The sequence below is a fragment of the Rhamphochromis longiceps genome, linkage group LG9 (genome assembly GCF_057381845.1).
Source record: "Rhamphochromis longiceps isolate RC_006_pf linkage group LG9, R_longiceps_female_GT1.1, whole genome shotgun sequence".
Lineage (NCBI taxonomy): Eukaryota > Metazoa > Chordata > Actinopteri > Cichliformes > Cichlidae > Rhamphochromis > Rhamphochromis longiceps.
Genome location: NC_140565.1, coordinates 34,829,285 through 34,849,475, shown reverse-complemented (window position 1 = coordinate 34,849,475; position 20,191 = coordinate 34,829,285). Strand labels below are relative to the sequence as shown.

Here is a 20,191-nt window from a genome sequence, read left to right as displayed (position 1 = left end):
TCCACATCCCTCCATCACTTGGTTTCCCTCAATCACAGTGGACACATCTGATGGATCCTCCTCAGCCATGATGTTGTGGATCACAATCACCTTCATCATATTGTCTGTATAATCCTCACATTCCTACGTGTTAAAAAGAAACAAAAAGCATACACGTTTTATTTTATTTAAGATGCTTTTTCAATATATTTCAGTTTATCTAAAGAGGGGAGTGGACAGAAGATGAATGGAGAAGGGGAGAACGGGATAGGAGAGGACAGGAGAGAAGAACATTAGGATTCCTTGAGTTAATAAGTAAACTGTTATCAATATGACAAACCTGGCAGTCATGAAAAAGCTGCTTTCTATGAGGCTCGGGACCAGCACTCCTGTTGTTGGACAGAAAGACATCAACTCAGTGTTAAGTATTTTGGTTTTCCAATATATTAGCAATTTTCAGTGACATTTATATTAATCAGGCTGAACTTTAATCATACTTTAGATCAGCCTGTTTTACTTATTGTTTTATTTGTGCTTTGGCTTGGGGAAGTTGTTTCTGTACTGATCTTTTCCTGTCTTCTGTTATTAGACTTGAGATATGACTGCATTATGCTGTTGCTGGTGACTCCAGTTAATTCTACAAGACATGCTGTGTAAGTAAACAAACAACAACAGTTTAGTCTGCATTTCTTGAAAGATCACATCCCCAAACTTAGTTTAGAGGGTCTACACTGTATATAGTGAAGTCTGCAAGTTTTCTAACAGCAAAATTTGTTTTGTGCCCAAATCATTTTGCACATCATTAGAATGAAAGTTATTGGCCATGTTTGCATAGCCATTTTTAAAATGATGCTTTCATGACATTATTGTATGTTGGGTGGTGGTCACGGCTATCCAGACTGACAAGTGGGACATTGAATGTCACCTCTCCGGTGGGGAGGGGGCCTGAGATTGTCTAAATTGGAGTCTGTTCTATACCAAATTAAGAAAGCAATTAAGTTCATGTTGCAAAAAATATGATTGTTTGCTTGCAGGACACCAGGAGAGATGAGTCCTCCGTCACAGATGGTGTGGTCAGTGAAGATGGTCGCCTGCAGGTTCAAGCTCATTGCATCTCCAACCCACATCCACTGCCACTGTACTTAAGGGAAGTTAAAGACTTTCTTCTGCACCTACATTTGGATCACCTCGATCCATGACAGTCATTCAGGCAGTAATGCCTGGACTGGAAACAAGCCATCCTTAAAGTATTACAACATTCCAGCTCCTGTGTTGGAATGAAAAACAAATGTGTTGTTTTAATCAGAGACGGCACTTGTGACAGAACAACAAATATTTTATTTCGGCTATATAAGTAATGTAAGTACAAAACAAACTTGTGGTAGGCCTAAACTTATTTTCAGAATAATTACATCTGAGACTTTGTTTCATTGTAAGATTATAACAGTGATGGCAATATAATTGTTTGTTGTTCAGCAGAACAGTGTCCAGTATGTTGGCTGTTATACTTTGTTGTGTTTGAAAATAAAAGTTGGGCTGATTTTAACGTCATTACAAAAAGTGTTGTTAATTATTTTTAATCAAATTCAGGTTACCACAAATAGTTTTTTTTTTTCATTTAGTTGAACTTGAAATGTTCAACAGAAATATCAAGTTATTCCTAATACTGCAGACTTGCAATGAATAAGTTGACTTAACAGTCATCTTAAGTAAGCTTTACTTAGTTTTTTTTGAGGCAACGAGTTTACATAGTTTTTTTTTTTTTAAATTCTGGGAACTAAAGAGGCTGTACAGTGTACTCAAAATGGGTAAGTTGCCCTAGCTTAATCATCTTGAGTAAAATGTTACTCAATTTTTTTGAGGCAACGAGTTTTACATAGTTCTGTGAACTAATTAGATTTTACAGTGGGTCAGCTTGAAGACCTGTGATACAAAACCAATTAATAGATCAGTCAGACATTTCTTTCATATGCTACTTCTACTATGCTATGATTATTACTACTACTATTTTTACTATTAAATACTACTGTTTCCAAGAGGAGAAAAGATTATAATGTAATTAGAATAACATTTTTAGCATTAAAATTCAAAGAAACATTAAAGAAAACATGAAAGAGTTGATGTATTACAGAGCAGGGATTTCAGCAGAAGTTACAGTAGCTTTCACAACAAACTTTTGAAACTGCAACAACACTGTCTGTCTCTTCAGATTCATCATGAACCAATTTTTAATGATGAGAATGATTTCAGCCAGTCTCATGATGACGCTGATGTTTGCACAGAGCAGATAATGAAGTGAATGTTTTTGCACATTGGTAACAGTGAAACAGTTTTTTCACAGCGTGGGATCGTTTGTGTTCAGAGTATGAACTGAGATTCTTGAAGCTCTTGTCACACTGGTCACAGATGAAGTTCCCTTCAATGTGTGTATCTTCATGATCATTACAACGACTTGAATGTGAGAAGCATTTGTCACAGTGTCTGCACTTATATGGTTTCTCTCCTGTGTGGACTCTTTTATGTACATTAAGCTGACTTGCAGTGGTGAAGCATGACCCACACTGGTCACAGACATGCTTTTTAATCCTTTGATGACAGAGTTCGTGCGTTTTTAATATACTTGGTGTGGGGAAGCCTCTTCCACATTCTTTGCAGTAGTTCATTTTCTCTCCAGTGTGTCTACGTTGGTGTCGATTTAGGTTCACTTGATTACTGAAAGTTTTTCCACAAAGGTCACAACGAAACGCTTTCCCACCACCACAGCGACGACAGGGTTGAGAACTGGATCCATCTGTGTCGCTCTGTTTCTAAACAAAGACACAAAGACAGTGTAAGTCAGGGAATTCTTTCAACATTTTTATCCTGAACGTCGCCTGAAATAAAGAGCAGCTCTGCCAGTATTTACATTTTACATTAACATTATAACACTCAGCTTACTGGGCAAAAATGACTCTCCATTTGTAGGTAATTAACTTAATGGGAAGATTGGTGGTTAAACCTCTGGATGCTCTACTCTGCATGCCACAAGATACTAATCCCAAGCTGCTCTCCGATGCATCTATTGGAGTGTAAATGTTAGATAGAAAGGGGGGAAGCTTTTAAAACTTTACTTTTTTGCAACATTGGGAAAATTTCAGGAGATTTGTGTCAGACTTATTTACATTAAGTTTTCATGTCTCATGTAGCTTTGAAATAGAGTAGGGCGATATAACCAAAAATATTTATCACAACATACATTTGAAAATTTGCGATGATGATATAACTGACGATATGTGGCTGGGAGGTGCAAATCACATTTACAACACCAACAACAAAATAACATTTCCGAAAATACTTTTACATTTAAAAAAAAAAACCATTACAACAAAATAACATTTCAGAAAACACTTTAACAAGTCCGCAACAAATTAACAAGTGGTTCTTGACGGAAAGGGATTGTCTGAAATACCGGAAGTGACTCAACAATTAGGCTTACTTCACATTTGTAGTACAGAAAAAGTGATTTGTAGTCAGCTAAACGAGGGCTTTTCAGAGAAGTAGTGTTTAATTAATGTTTGAAGAGATTTTACAAGAGTAGGGGTGAGATAATGATGTCCAGATTTTTAGCGGTGATTTTCTTAAAATATCCAGGCCTTAACCCTCTCAAGGCAGGCGTTGCCGATTTGCAACAGTTAAAAACTAACAACCTGATTACCCCACATACATATTTTATGAGTTTTTTTTTTTTTTTACTCAGAAGTACCACTGCAGGACTTGGTTGTGCATTAGCAACAAAAAGTTTAATTTGAGCCTGAGAGGGTTAAAACAGTCATTCTCCACACTCCAGCCCAGCAGGTGGCGGTAAGCGCCTTTAAATTAGCAGAAGAAGAAGCAGCAGCAGCTAAACTGCACATACAGGAGTGGAGAGGCTAAAGCTAACGCCAGAAAATGGGCAAAACATCTTCCATTCATCTATGCAGTGCAGCGAGCACCGTCAGGGTAATAAATGTAACAAAGCGCTGTGAGGAGTTAGTTTCTAGACGATTGATGACATGGTTTATCTTTTCATTCTTTCCCAACCTGGAAGCAACACGAGGCAGCTTGTGTATCGGATGTTACCAAAAGAAGGCGTCTATTTTGGATAGCAGCTGTGAGACGAGCTGATATCCAGTTCTCTTCCATCTCCAAATATCTGTTGGTGCTCCGGACATTTTCATTCCAGTAAGTTCTAAATATCTTCACTCTTTATAGCCTATTAGTTTTATTTTTGATGTGCTCTGAGCTCATAGCAAATTAGAACAAACATCCTAATGAGTGATTTTGCAGAACTATGTTCTATTTATAGAGTTGCTAATTATTTGGCATTATTGCAGCAAACCAGCCTATGAAATGGATGAAACATCGTGACTGGGTTCCAGCGCTACACAATGGACCTGCTTCAAACATACCACCATGCCAATCAGATTACTTCTTCCATGTGAGGGTGAAGAGGTGACCCTTCTGGATAAGATGGTGAAGGTTTGCTGCGTTTGATGAACAGTGTGATAATAAAACCAGGGAAAAATGAAACTTGCTCTTCTTAAATATTCTTAAGTCTTGTGCTGTATAAATAGCGGTATTTTTCAAAAGATACAGTAAATTAAGTAGTGTTAATAGTGGGTGATATCATGTAAACACTGTCATTTTTAAACTCTAAAGGACATGGATTCAACACTAACTGATGTGATGTTCTATAAAGTGATTTTAATTTTTAAAAAACGGCAAAAATTAGTTCATTTCTTTATTCAACTTTTGAACAGTGGTACTCAGTACATACTCAGTAAATGCAAATTATTTACATGGTAGTGCACTACAGGCATAAATCTAGACCCCGTCAACTCCAAAGCCCTATCGTTGAGTCACTTCCGGTATTTCAGACAATCCCTTTCCGTCAAGAGCCACTTGTTAATTTGTTGCGGACTTGTTAAAGTGTTTTCTTATTTTGTTGTCAATTTTTTTAGTGGTTTTTTTTATGTAAAAGTGTTTTCGGAAATGCTATTTTGTTATTTATGTTGTAAATGTGATTTGCACTTCCCAGCCACCGTAAAATACTTTACAATTCCACAACTTTATTAGTGCAAAAAAAACCCCCCAAACATCAATGTAAACAAGCAGCTGCTTTTTTATGTGCATTAAAGTTGTAAAAATGTAACAGTGCAAATGCAAATTCCTTGCTGAAAGTTTAACCAAATGGCATTTCAAGTGGGAATTGGCCGACATATCTGCAACATAAACATTAGGGGTGCAACGATACACAAAATTCACGGTTCGGTTCGATACTTTGGTGTCACAGTTCGATATTTTTTCGATACAAAAAAAATGTTCATGCTTTTTTAATTTGTCATTTATTAAACTTATAAATATATATTTTAACTCAAAAGTACAGCTTTTAAATTTAATGTTGCTGAAACAACAAAGGGATAAAAAAATAAATATATCTGATTGAGAAATCACTCATCTTTGGAAAAGAGAGTTTATTACAGAGAAATGGCTCTTTCCAAAATAAAAGCTATACTATACGCTTCTTCTGGGCTATATTCTCAGCAGCATATTAAACATATCAGGTCCCCATAAGGAGAATCCTGTGCTAACGGCTGTCTAAATGACTCGGGTAAAGTTTGTAGCATGCGTGCTTGTTGTTTTTGTCTTCTTCCACTTGTCTTTGCACTAGGATGATGTCGGCATAAACGTGCAGTCATATTCGTTGTGTTCCCACTAGTGCTGTCAGCGTAAATCTGAAATGACGTTAACGCCACAACACGGCAAATCTCCGTTAACGAGCTACTGCGGATCGCCCCGTGCGTGGGGCTGGACGGTGTCAACACCTTAACGAGCTAACTGCGCTAACGCACTAGCTCCCACCCATGTAATTGAGCATTGCGTGGCACATCCGACATACTGTTTTACTTTTGTCCATGATGCGCTTACCTTCAGGGTCATACGTCACATGAAAATAGTTCCAAAGGCCAGATCTGAATGAGGTTCAATTTGCCATGTTGCAACGAGCTTAGCGTCTGTCTTGCTAGCTTGCGCTGCGCTCAGTGGATCTGCACTCGACAGTGCAGCCTAGGCGGAGTAGTTGAATGCAGATTCACTGAGCTCTCAAAACAGACAGCATCGTCAGAAGAAAAGTTGATAAAATAAATAAAAAAATTTGTATTGTTCAATACATATGCGTACCGAACCGAAAGCACTGTATCGAATGGTTCAATATCGATATGAGTATTGTTGCACCCCTAATAAACATGTATAATATCCACAAAACTTAAAAAGAGGTTATACACACACAATACGGTAATATTATGTTGAAGCACAGTACGTATCACTCCACGAGGCTCCGCCTACGATAGCCATAATGCTCCGAAAATCCATCAAACATTGCGGATCCGTAGTTTAGCAAAGTCGTACTAAAATGTTTGACAGATTTTCGAGCGCTGTGTACCACAGAAAAATTGTTTCGAGGTCAGTAAACACAACCAGAATTCATACATAAGTCACACAGGATTATAAGGGGCACTGTCGATTCTCAGAAAAATCAAAGGATTGATTTTAAGTGTGCTGTATTTTCCAAAAAACACGGTAATAGCGACAGCCGGCTAGCATGCGCTACCAAAAATAGTGCTAATAGTGCAGTATCTGACGGACGAAAGCTAAACCAGTTCCACACCACTGAAGTTGCAGCATTTTTACAAACCAATTCTGGTTCATCTGTTTCATTCAATGATCCACTTTCACCCTTCTCATTCTGCATCGCTGCCATGCTTTTTCCACCATGTATGAAAACAAAGGCACTGCGCATGTGCGTTTTACCGCTATTCTATCGCAATATTTCATTTTTTTTATTGTTGCCCAACATTACACCGGTATTACTGTGAATGGTGTGATATGGCCCAGTCCTACTTTGAAATTAAACTTAATTCACATAATACTTCAAAATAACTGCAACTGTAAAAATATAAATACATACCTCACAGTAACTGCACTTGTAGAGTTTCTTTCTGCTGTGAATCTTTTGGTGTGATTTCAGGGAACGTGGAGTTTTAAAAGCCTTTTCACACAGGTCACATTTGTAAGGTCTCTCCTCAGTGTGGGTAAACATGTGCTCCTGTAGGCCTTTGTATGTCACAAACAGTTTGTCACACTGATCACAGAACCAAACATCATTGCCAGTGTGAAGGCGTTGGTGGATATTTCTGCTGACTAGCCAGCGGAAGGTTTTTCCACAAATGTCGCAGCTGTACGCCTTAATTCCAGAGTGGGTAACTTCATGACGTCGTAAGTTGCTACTGCGAGCAAAACCTTTACCACACTGATTACAGCTGTACGCTTTAACTCCACTGTGGACAAGTTGGTGTGCTATTAAGTTTGCAGGATGGTTAAAAGACTTTCCACAAATGTCACAGCTGTATGCCTTAATTCCAGAGTGGGTGACTTGATGACATCGTAAGTAGCTACTGCGAGCAAAAGCTTTACCACACTGATCACAGCTGTACGCTTTAACTCCACTATGGATGAGTTGGTGTGTTTTTAAGCTTTCAACCCGGGTAAAAGACTTTCCACACAAGTCACAGCTGTACGCTTTAACTCCATTGTGGACAACTTTGTGTCTTTTTAAATTTGCAGGATTGTTAAAAGACTTTCCACAAATGTCGCAGCTGTACGCCTTAATTCCAGAGTGGGTAACTTCATGACGTCGTAAGTTGCTACTGCAAGCAAAAGCTTTACCACACTGATTACAAGTGTACGGTTTAACTCCACTGTGGATGAGTTTGTGTGTTTTTAAGCTTCCAGCCTGGGTAAAAGACTTTCCACACAACTCACAGCTGTACGCTTTAATTCCAGAGTGGGTAACTTGATGACGTTTTAAGTCACTACTGCAAGGAAAATCTTTACCACATTCCTCACAGCTGTATGCTTTAACTGCACTGTGGATGAGTTGATGACGTTTCAGTTCTGACTTCCTAGTAAAATACTTCTCACACTCATCACAGCTGTATTTTTTCTTTCCCTTTTTTCTGTGAGGTTTGTCGGCCTCCTGAGAGCGCTGACTTCTTGCTCCATGTTGGTCCTGCAGTGACAGAGATACAAACAGAGGCAGTGAGTGAAATGCAGTCGTGAAACAAACTGAAACTGTCTCCATTAGTGGGATCAAAGAGGTCAACAAACATGTTGTTGGTGTTTTACCACCACCTTCTGGTGATAGTATCACACTACAATGATGTGTTACAATGACAGTTGTAATTAAAATGACATTATTGAAAAAATGTGATGCGTCGAGCTGAGCAGACGTGAGTTTGTGAGCTCTGCACTGGACAGCTGTAAAATATTGGTATTTTAGCTCATTTTGCCAACAAACTGCCTCGAAATTTATATAATGTCTTTAGACAAGTTTTTTGCACACCCTGGATCAAGCAAAAAGAGAGAAATGGGCAAACGAGGAGTCAATTGCTCTGAAAATGAGACCAGGTGCGACGCTGAGGATGCACTAAGTACATTGCGGGATGATGTGACTGTGGACAAGGTGACTTCTAACATATCGAAAGTATTGGATAGTAAGATATCCGAAGTCATAAAGCCAATAAACGAGCTCACTGAGAAATTCGACAGTCGGATAGAAAGAATGGGAACAGTGGAGCAGCGGGTCTCGGACTTGGAAGATGTTACAGCTACAAGTGAGCCACGTATTGCCGCTCTCGAGACCCAGCTTAAGAAGGCCATGGAGCGTCTGGAAAACTTTGAGAATCAGAGCCGGCGGCAGAACGCGAGGATTGTCGGGCTAAAAGAAGGTGCGGAGGGTAGTACAGTACTGTTAACAAGCTAAGGTATAGAGTATACTTTGATTTTTGACATACACTCCAGTGCAGGTATGTTACGCGTCTGTATCCCCCTACAGCTGTACTTTAGAGCAGGGTACACCTAGATGTGTAATTTATTTTGCTTTACTTTTTGTTATTTGTGTTGGGGAGGGTTGAGGTTTCCAGGCTCAACTATTTTGGTTAATAGGTTCAGACTGGTCAAATGTAGATTTGTTTAAACATGTAAACAGCACAAAATATATATTGCTTTTCTTGTATGTCAGTTAAGATAACTACTTGGAATGTTAAAGGGTCCAACAATGTGATGAAAAGAAAGTCAATTTTAAATTCTCTGAAGAAAGATTTGATTCACATTGCTTTTTTGCAAGAAACCCATCTGACAGATGATGAACATAGAAAATACTGTAGAGAATGGGTTGGTCAAATGTTTTTCTCATCCTACTCCACAAATAAAAGGGGAGTTATTACTCTTATACACAAAAACCTTCCTTTCAGTGTTACAGCCACTCACAAGGACAATGATGGAAGGTATATATTGGTCAAAGGGATGTTGCATGGGAAAACTGTTCTCCTAGGTAATATATATGCACCAAATCCACAGGATGATGAGTTTTGCAGAATATTATTCAGTCAATTAATGGACATGGACTGTGCTAACATAATATTAGCGAGTGACTTTAACTGTGTTCTATGCCCCAAAATGGATAAATCTCCCCCACAATCTACTTCGTCAAAAAATTCCAAAACCCTTTGGCAAATTATAAATGAGCTTGACCTTATACAGGGAGTGCAGAATTATTAGGCAAATGAGTATTTTGTCCACATCATCCTCTTCATGCATGTTGTCTTACTCCAAGCTGTATAGGCTCTAAAGCCTACTACCAATTAAGCATATTAGGTGATGTGCATCTCTGTAATGAGAAGGGGTGTGGTCTAATGACATCAACACCCTATATCAGGTGTGCATAATTATTAGGCAACGTCCTTTCCTTTGGCAAAATGGGTCAAAAGAAGGACTTGACAGGCTCAGAAAAGTCAAAAATAGTGAGATATCTTGCAGAGGGATGCAGCAGTCTCAAAATTGCAAAGCTTCTGAAGCGTGATCATCGAACAATCAAGCGTTTCATTCAAAATAGTCAACAGGGTCGCAAGAAGCGTGTGGAAAAACCAAGGCGCAAAGTAACTGCCCATGAACTGAGAAAAGTCAAGCGTGCAGCTGCCAAGATGCCACTTGCCACCAGTTTGGCCATATTTCAGAGCTGCAACATCACTGGAGTGCCCAAAAGCACAAGGTGTGCAATACTCAGAGACATGGCCAAGGTAAGAAAGGCTGAAAGACGACCACCACTGAACAAGACACACAAGCTGAAACGTCAAGACTGGGCCAAGAAATATCTCAAGACTGGTTTTTCTAAGGTTTTATGGACTGATGAAATGAGAGTGAGTCTTGATGGGCCAGATGGATGGGCCCGTGGCTGGATTGGTAAAGGGCAGAGAGCTCCAGTCCGACTCAGACGCCAGCAAGGTGGAGGTGGAGTACTGGTTTGGGCTGGTATCATCAAAGATGAGCTTGTGGGGCCTTTTCGGGTTGAGGATGGAGTCAAGCTCAACTCCCAGTCCTACTGCCAGTTTCTGGAAGACACCTTCTTCAAGCAGTGGTACAGGAAGAAGTCTGCATCCTTCAAGAAAAACATGATTTTCATGCAGGACAATGCTCCATCACACGCGTCCAAGTACTCCACAGCGTGGCTGGCAAGAAAGGGTATAAAAGATGAAAAACTAATGACATGGCCTCCTTGTTCACCTGATCTGAACCCCATTGAGAACCTGTGGTCCATCATCAAATGTGAGATTTACAAGGAGGGAAAACAGTACACCTCTCTGAACAGTGTCTGGGAGGCTGTGGTTGCGGCTGCACGCAATGTTGATGGTGAACAGATCAAAACACTGACAGAATCCATGGATGGCAGGCTTTTGAGTGTCCTTGCAAAGAAAGGTGGCTATATTGGTCGCTGATTTGTTTTTGTTTTGTTTTTGAATGTCAGAAATGTATATTTGTGAATGTGGAGATGTTATATTGGTTTCACTGGTGAAAATAAATAATTGAAATGGGTATATATTTGTTTTTTGTTAAGTTGCCTTATAATTATGCACAGTAATAGTCACCTGCACACACAGATATCCCCCTAAAATAGCTAAAACTAAAAACAAACTAAAAACTACTTCCAAAAACATTCAGCTTTGATATTAATGAGTTTTTTGGGTTCATTGAGAACATGGTTGTTGTTCAATAATAAAATTATTCCTCAAAAATACAACTTGCCTAATAATTCTGCACTCCCTGTAGATGTCTGGCGACACTATAACCCATTATCTAAAGAATACACTTTCTACTCTAACCCTCACTTGTCAGCATCTTGTATAGATTATATTTTTATGTCCAAGTGTATCAGTCAGTTAGTTTAGCAGGTAAATATTGGTCATATAGGTCTCTCTGACCATGCTCCTGTAGTCCTAACCATTCAACCCATGAGACATATTGAGCGCTCCATGTCTTGGAAGATGAGTGCACTGTCTCTTTTGGATGAGAAATTTATACACTTCATAACAGAGCAAACAACATTATTTTTAGAAATAAATGATAAAGGGGAGATAGACACGAGAACTTTATGGGATAGCTATAAGGCTTATATGAGAGGGATGATTATTTCATACACAAGTCATAAAAGAAAGCAACGATTAACAAGGTAGTTAGAGATCGAGAATAATATAAAAAAGCTGGAGAAACAATATTATGTAACAAAATCAGCTGAAACCTAAAGTGAGCTTAATATTGCCAGGACATCTCTGCATAATTTGTTAATGCGAAAGGCTGAAATAGATGTCCTTCTTGCCAGACGACAACTTATTGGATCAGCTAATAAGCCTAACCGCTTTTTGGCTTGTCTTGCAAGGAATACTTCATCAAGTTATTTTATCACAGCTATTGTGGATGTGAAAACCGTAGGAAACTGTCAGATTAATGAGTGATTTAGAGAATTCTATACAAACTTATATCAGTCTGAGATGGATATAACAAGGCTTAACTCAGGCTTTTTTCTAAACGACTTAGTATTCCCTCAGCTCAGGTTAGCCTGCTGGAGTCACCCATCACATTGATGGAGGTGGACAAAGCAATATCTGCACTCCAGTCAGGGAAATGTCCGGGGGCAGATGGCCTTCCAGTAGAATTTTTAAGGTAATGAAAGTGAAGTTAAATAGTTTATTATTAAGGGTTTTTAATAAAGCATTTGAAAAATCGAAACTCCCAGAATCTATGTACCAGGCTAATATAACATTGATAGCTAAAAAAGATAAAAACCCAGAGTTATGCTCATCTTACAGGCCTATTAGCGTTCTTGGTGTTGATAATAAGATACTTTCAAAGATACTGGCTTTTAGGCTAGAAAAAGTAATGTCCTCTACTGTGCATGCTGACCAGACAGGCTTTATTAAGGGGTGGAATTCTTACAATAATACTCGACGTCTATTTAATATTATTCATTTTTTAAAAATTTTATCAGATCTCCGGGGTTGTTGTTTCTATGGATGCCGAAAAGGCATTTGATAGAATTGAATGAGAATATCTGTTTGAAATAATGAGAAGATTTGGGTTTGGAAAAAACTTTTTGGGGTGGATCAAAATTATATACAAATCACCAATAGCATCAGAGTTAACTAACAGCTTGCTATCCTCCCCAATTACATTGAGCAGAGGTACAGCACAAGGTAGTCCATTGTCACCACTATTATTTGCTTTGGCCATCGAGCCTTTGGCCATGGCCATTAGACAAAATCCAAGTGTTCCTGGAGTTAAATTTGGGGATAGACAACATAAAATCCTGCTCTATGCAGACGATATTCTTCTGGCACTGACTGACCCTGCTAACGCTCTACCTGTTCTTACTAGGTGTATCAAGGACTTTGGTCTTATATCTGGATACAAGGTAAATTTTGATAAATCTGTTATAATGACTCTGTGTAGTGGAAGGACACTGAACCTTTATATGTTAAACCTTTTCATTGGGCACCATCAGGTTTTGTATATTTGGGAGTTAAAGTTACACCAAATGTTGGTCACTTATATAGAGAAAACATTAATGGAATGGTTCAAGATCTTCGAGAGATGCTGACAAGATGGAGGTCACTTCCAATATCATTTTTGGGAAGAATAAATCTCATTAAGATGGTAATCCTACTGAAAATACGATATTATATAGGCATGGTGTTTGTAATTTTGAAATCAGAAGATATTAAAGTAATTAACAAGGCTATGGTGGATTTCATTTGGGCAGGAAGAAAACCCAAAATTAAATTGGAGACACTACAGTTACCGAAAGATCTGGACAGATGGGGAGTGTCAAACATAGAAAATTATGTTCTCTCAATACAAGCAAGGTTTCTTTCTGCCTGGATACATGAACATTCTGATCTGCCATGGATAAAAATTGAGGAAGCATTACGTAAACCATCCTCACCTGTTAACATTTTAGGGAAACGTTTAAATGATTTACCTCACGTAATAAAGTATAACCCACTAATATATAATGCTATGTGGACGTGGGGAAAACTGAGAAAATTTTTTAACAGAAGTCTTCCGTTTAATATTTTGTCAACGTTTATAAATAATCCAGACCTTCTACCGCAAAACATAGGGTTGAGGTTTGTGGGATGGCATAAAGTAGGTGTAAAGAGGTTTTATGTCCTCTTTAAACATGGTGGGTTTAAATCATTTGAATCCTTGAAGTCCCAGTATTCTATGTCAAAGACTGAGTTTTATAAGTATTTGCAATTGAGAAATTATGTGTTAAAAAATGCTAAATCATTTTCGGTTGGAGAAATTCTTTCTAGATAATAGGGAGCGTAAACATTTTGTATCAAAGTTTTATTCAGAGATTTATGCCCTAATTGTGGATAAACTGGCATGGTTGAGAAAATCTTGGGGGACATTACTTAAGTGTGAAATAGATATACAGGCATGGGACAAAATCCTGCTCCTTCCATCTAAAATCTCTGTTTGTAACCGATTTAAAGAACTGCAGTACAAAATCCTGCACAACGTATATATTTCTCCATATATTTATAGTAAGTACAATATGGGAACATCTCCAAATTGTCTCAAGTGTAAGGTCAGAGTGGGCACTAGATTCCATTGCTTGTGGGAATGTGTTATTATTCAGTCATTTTTGGAAAGAGGTCTGTCCCAATATTAGTACAGCCATTGGTCAGCAGGTAACAGAACACCCATTAATGTGCTTATTGGGATATATCCCTGTTTCACTGGTACAACATGAGCATGTAATTCAGTCACTGTTAATGTTGGCCAGGAAAAGTATTATGTTGAGATGGGTGGGGACTGAGCCTCCCTCCATTTCTCTATGGAAGTCGCTCATCAGTGATGTTATGACTCTGATCAGGTTGGGACATTATATTGATGAGAGCTCCCGAAGTATTCTGGACAAATGGAAGAAACCACTGGAAGCACTGGGAGTAACTTGTAAACTGGACCCTAATGGACAATAATTAAGGACATAATGTCGTAATACTCTAGTGCTGTGCAGTATTATTATTTTGGACGTGAACCAGTCTTGTATTTGTTGGAGAAAAAAGTTAAATAAAAGTTAAAAAAAAAATAAAAAATATGATCTTTGTATTCTCTTGTAACTTCGGTGTTTTTGTTTGTGACTGTAGATTCTCCATGTATGGAGGAACCCAGGATGAAAAAACTAAATCTGAGCGATTGTGAAGTGTATCTAGATGTATCTAGATATTATTGTCTACTCAGACACTTGGTTAGAGCATACGGAAATGCTCACTGATGTTTTTCGTCGCTTGGAAGGGGCACACCTCACCCTCAATGTTTCCAAGTGTAAGTTTGGCATAGCCACTGTGACGTATCTAGGGAAACAGGTGGGTCGGGCACAAGTGCGCCCTATTTTGGCAAAAATCCAAGCCATACTGAATTTTCCTGCCCCCAACCCGTACCCGGCCTGAGCTCCGTCGTTTTCTCGGCATGGTGGGTTATTACTAAGGTTTCTGCCAAAACTTCGCAGAAGTATTTGCACCCCTCACTAGCCTCACTAGTGTGTTAAAACCGTTTGTGTGGTCCTCTGCATGTCAGAGTGCATTCCAGGCTGTCAAAACTCTCCTTGCAGTTTGCCAGTGCTGGCTGCCCCTGATTTTGCACGTCCTTTCAAATTAGAGGTAGATGCCAACAGAGCAAGTACCATATTCTTACAGGAAGATCAACAAGTTGTGGATCACCCAATCGGCTATTTCTCAAAGAAATTCAATGTTCATCAGCAAAGGTATAGCACGATTGAAAAAAGAAGCCCTTTCCTTGCTGTTCGCATTGCAGCATTTTGAGGTGTATGTTGGTTCCAGCCCCTCGCCTGTGATTGTTTATACCGACCACAATCCCCTGGTGTTCCTAATGTGAATGCAGAATTCGAACCAAAGACATGTGAGATGGTCTATCTCAATTTCAATCTGGAAATTCGGCATTAAAAGGGTACAGAGAATGTACTAGCGGATGCACTGTCTCAAAGTTTCTTTTATTCCTAACTGTCAAAAAATCTACAGAGGAGATGTTTTGATCTTGGGAATGGGGGACGGGGGGGGGGGGGGGGGGTGTTATGGCCATAGGTAGTCTGTGTTAGCTGCTGTGTTGTATTTCTTTACAGTGTGATAAGAATCTCTGCAGGTCCTTCCACTAATGAAAAGTAGTGGTATGTAAGCATGCTCCGTTAGAGCCACCAATCATGTGTATATGTTCAGTGCTTATGCGTCTATAGGCTGAAGCTGAAGGGGTATGCAACCTTTTCTTTTGAACTGCTTTTCTCCTGTTTCTGAGCTTGGAAGCGAGGAGTAGCTATTGTCATCTGTTTGTTAGTTTGTTTTTTCCCCTTAGGATTTAGTTAAGTTTCCTCTGGCGGGACTTAGTTGGTTTTGTGTATTATTTTGGCCTGGGTTCACCCTGGAGCTATGCTTCCTGACATTAAATAAAAATCACCTTTTTTTTGCTCATAACTGGTTTTGGCCATTTGGTTTGGGAACCAGGGCAGGTACTTGCTTCTCTCTACCCAGAATCTTATGTGCATCTCTAAACACATAGAATAGGGGCTGAACATGCTGTTAACATCCAGCTGTGCACACAGTTTCAATAACAGTGTAACTGAGATATTTTTCTCACCTTTTGTGTTGAAGTCATTGTTTCCTCTGTAGTGGCTGAGCTGAGTCCAAATGGCCGAAACTGTTCCTCTGCTCCTCCACCAGACTCTTCTCCTCCTGTTACTCAGCTGGGACACAAAAGTATAGATATGTATTTTATCCCTATTAGGGGTGCAACGATATTCGTATCGATATTGAACCGTTCGATACAGTGCTTTCGGTTCGGTACGCATATGTATCAAACAATACAACATTTGTAATTTATTTTATCAATTTTCCTTCTGACGATGCTGTCTGTGTTGAGCGCTCAGTGAATCTGTGTTCGACTACTCCGCCTAGGCTGCACTGTCCAGCGCAGATCCACTGAGCGCTCAACACAGACAGCATAGTCAGAAGGAAGAGCGCAGGGCACCTCCCCCACCCTCATTCAGATTTGGCGTTTGGAATTATTTTGGTTTTCATGTGACGTATGACCCTGAAGGTAAGTGAGTCATGGACTAAAGTAAAACAGTATGTTGGATGTGCCATGCAATGCTCAATTACATTGGTGTGAACTAGTGTGTTAGCGCAGTTAGCTCGTTAACGTGTTGGCCGTCTAGCCCCATGCACGGGGCGATCGGCGGTAGCTCGTTAACGGAGATTTGCCGTGTTGTGGCGTTAACGTCATTTCAACGAGATTAACCTGAAAGCACTAGTGGGAACACAACGAATATGACTGCACATTTACGCCGACATCATCCTAGTGCAAAGACAAGTGGAAGCAGACAAAAAAAAGCAAGCATGCTACTAACTTTAGCCGAGTCATTTAGACAGCTGTTAGCACATGATTCTCCTTATGCTGCTGAGAATATAGCCCAGAAGAAGCGGATAGTATAGCTTTTATTTTGGAAAGAGCCATTTCTCTGTAATAAACTCTCTTTTCCAAAGATGAGTGATTCCTCAATCAGATACAGGGCTCGCAATATCGCTAGCCCAACGTCCCGGGGCTAGCGATTTTTTCAGTCGGGCTACCAAAATCTATCTCTTCCCTGCCTGTCGGGCTATTGTAGGAAAAATATATGTCAATGCTTTTGCATTCTTTCAGAAATGTAGCTGGGTAATTATGTCATTGGCATCGGTGAGCCACTGTCAATATGTGACATATTGAAGTCGCGTTTGAATTTGCGCTTGTTTTTTTGCTTTCACTTTGCAATCGTGCGAACTGTGTATAGAGAGCGACAGCACTGATCTGTGAGTGATGATAATTTGTGCACCAATTCCTCTGACATCGTCTTATTAATCGTTAGCTTACTATGCAAACATGACAAGTGAAATCTCCCGCAGCTTAAACATGTGAGAGGTTGATCGCGCAGAGAATCGCTGAGCTTATGTGAGTGCATGTGTAAAAGCATTTCAGTTCTGCTGAGCCAAATAAGACAGGTCAGGGTGAAGAAGTGACAGCCAAAGAAAAGCTTACCACAAAACGGAGAAATTATGACAAATCAGACTATGAGGCAAAAAGAAAGTGCAGCTTTATGGTTTCATGGACAAAAGAATTTCTGTGGCTGCAATATGACGAGCTAAATAACCAGGGCTGCACATAAGTGGTCCGCAGGTGTGCATTCACTGTCAAAATAAAAAACACACACAAGGGTTAGGGTTAAATTTAAAAACTGTACTTTTGAGTTAAAATATATATTTATAATTTTAATAAATGACAAATTAAAAATGCATGAACAGTTTTTTGTATCGAAAAAATATCGAACCGTGACACCAAAGTATCGAACCGAACCGTGAATTTTGTGTATCGTTGCACCCCTAATATATATATATATATATATATATATATATATATATATATATATATATATATATATATATATAGATAGATATAGATATATAGATATATATAGATATATATAGATAGAGAGAGAGAGAGAGAGAGAGCTGCACATTAACCACCACAATATATTTTTATTCTCTGTGCTTTCAATTATGAACACTGTTTACTTTCATCTGTTTCATTAGTTTTTGTTAACATCTTCCTGTGCATCACTTTACAGCAGCCACACTCATTAAAATGAGACTTTGTAGGTCGCTCTGATTTCCTGTTATCACTTAAATAGAAACGAGGCTGTAGAGGTTTGGTGCAGGCAGAAAAACAGCTGCAGGGACAATGAAAAGACTTTTCTGCTCCAACTTCTCCCAGCATGCTGAGCTAATGGTTAGTTGGTGTTTTTCTCCAAACACTCTCTCACTCTTCTCTCAACGTGTTCACAATAAACTGTGAACAGACACCGAGGAGAGCAGCAGAAGACCTCATTCAGGAGCTAAACTCAACATGAACTGAACTCACAGTAAAGTTAGCTCGGTGCTTACCTTTAGATGAGCCCACAAACCGAGAGAAACTCCGCGATGAAGCTGCAACTCTTTCCAAACACAGGAAACAGATCAGGGAGCAGAGACCCACGTGGCTCACGCTGATCTCAGCTACGATCCAGGAGACAAGGGTGGGCAGATCGATGCAGATATCGATCCAAACGTTGGTAGTGGTTTATGATCGATACTTTAGTTTGTTTCTCTCCTCTAAGTTCACTACTTTTCTCCCGTTTCATGAAAAAGCAGCTCTCTCTGCTCGACTCCTGTCCTGCACAAACACTTTGCTCCGCCCCCTTCTTCTTCTTCTTCTTAAATGTTATTGGCGGTTGGCGCATTACCGCCACCACTAGCATGGAGTGTGGACTGGAATGACGCCCCCCCCCCCCCCCCCCCCCCCCAAAAAAAAAAACACAAATCCGTTCAAACATTCTTCCCGCTTAAAAAAAAAACTGAAATAAAGCCTGGTAACTTTCACTTCCAGATTCCTTTTGCAATACGTCAACCAGATCCAGTTTTATTTTCGTAGTAATGAGATTTTGGTTCAATCGCTCCTCTCCACCTGATATTTCTGACAGTGCAATATCACATGCTCTATAGTTTCCTTTTCTCCACAGAAGGCACATTTCCCCGTATTATGTTTCCCAATCAAGAATAGTGTTGCATTCAACCCAGTATGACCAAATCTCAATCTCGATATGACCGCCTCCTCTCTCTTGCTCCTTCCAGTGGTCCTCGTTTCTCCTATACCCCCTTTGTATTGTATACAAACACCATCTTCTCTTTTCCTCCTCCCACTGCTGTTGCCATCTACTCCTCGTTTCTTGCCATATGATACTCTTTATTTCAGCTTGACCAAACCTAACAGCCAGGTCAACTGTCCCGTGTTTTGTTGCTTCCTTTGCCGCTCTGTCTGCCATTTCATTCCCCTTTATTCCATAATTGGCTGGAATCCATAGAAACACAACTGTAAGTGTTTTCTGTGAAAAGTGTTTGCTGAATCTCTGCTAGAATATCTGCTCTCGCTTCTGAGTGACTACACTGTAAACTAAGCAATGATGCTCTTGAGTTTGAACAAATGATAGCTTTTAATGGCCTCATATCTTCCACCCACTGAACAGTCAACAGAATTGCAAGCAGTTCTCCAGTGAATACTGACAGTCTATCAGTGATCCTTTTTCCTATTTTAACCATGAACTCCGGGACCACAACTGCTACACCAATTTGACTGGCTGAATTCGTTGTTGCATCTGTATATAATTGAACATAACCATAAAACTGGTCAATGTAAGCCTGCACAGTATAGGAGTTTAAAATAAATTCCCCATCCTTATTCTTCTTATCCAGTAGAGTGAAATCTACTATGGCTTCGGGAAGTATCCATGGATGTATTGCTGGTAACTAAACTCTTTCACAAACGTATAACTGATCCAGTTTAAATTCACTTGCTCTTGCACCCACAATCCACCCAAAGCTCTTTGATTTCCGCCTTTCTTTCTCCCAGCAAGGGTTGAGAACTGCTTGTGTTGGGTGATCCTGTCCATGGCCCTGAAGATTTGCCCAATAATTAAGCATAAGCTGTGTTCTTCTCAGTCCTAGTGGCATTTCCCCCATTTCCACCTGCAAAGCTGCAGTAGGAGTTGTTTTAAAAGCACCTGTACAGAGTCTTAGCGCCTGATGTTGAACAATGTCTAACTTAACTAGAGTTGTGTCTTCAGCTGAATAGTATGCTACACATAATCTAACACAGATCTGACCAACCCCACACATGTGGCTCTCAAGGACTTCCTATCTGCTCCCCACTCCTTCCCAAC

General features: G+C 39.6%; 1 protein-coding gene across 1 annotated transcript; it reads right to left on the bottom strand.

Annotated features, from left to right (window-relative positions):
• Nucleotides 1-1,294: 1,294 nt before the first annotated feature.
• On the bottom strand, nt 1,295-18,696 carry LOC146662756 (uncharacterized). Its single transcript, XM_085419352.1, has 4 exons — nt 18,381-18,696; nt 16,045-16,150; nt 6,965-8,065; nt 1,295-2,786 (listed from the first exon to the last, which is right to left on the bottom strand). Exons 2-4 carry the CDS (start codon nt 16,060-16,062, stop codon nt 2,226-2,228), a joined length of 1,680 nt encoding a protein of 559 aa, XP_085275478.1. The 5' UTR covers nt 16,063-16,150; nt 18,381-18,696; the 3' UTR covers nt 1,295-2,225.
• Between the last annotated feature and the right edge of the window lie 1,495 nt (nt 18,697-20,191).

Coding starts and splice junctions, on each gene's coding strand:
- LOC146662756 (XM_085419352.1), bottom strand. Junction 2,787..6,964: donor ACAAGTGCAGTTACTGTGAG/GTATGTATTTAT, acceptor GTCTTTGTTTAG/AAACAGAGCGACACAGATGG.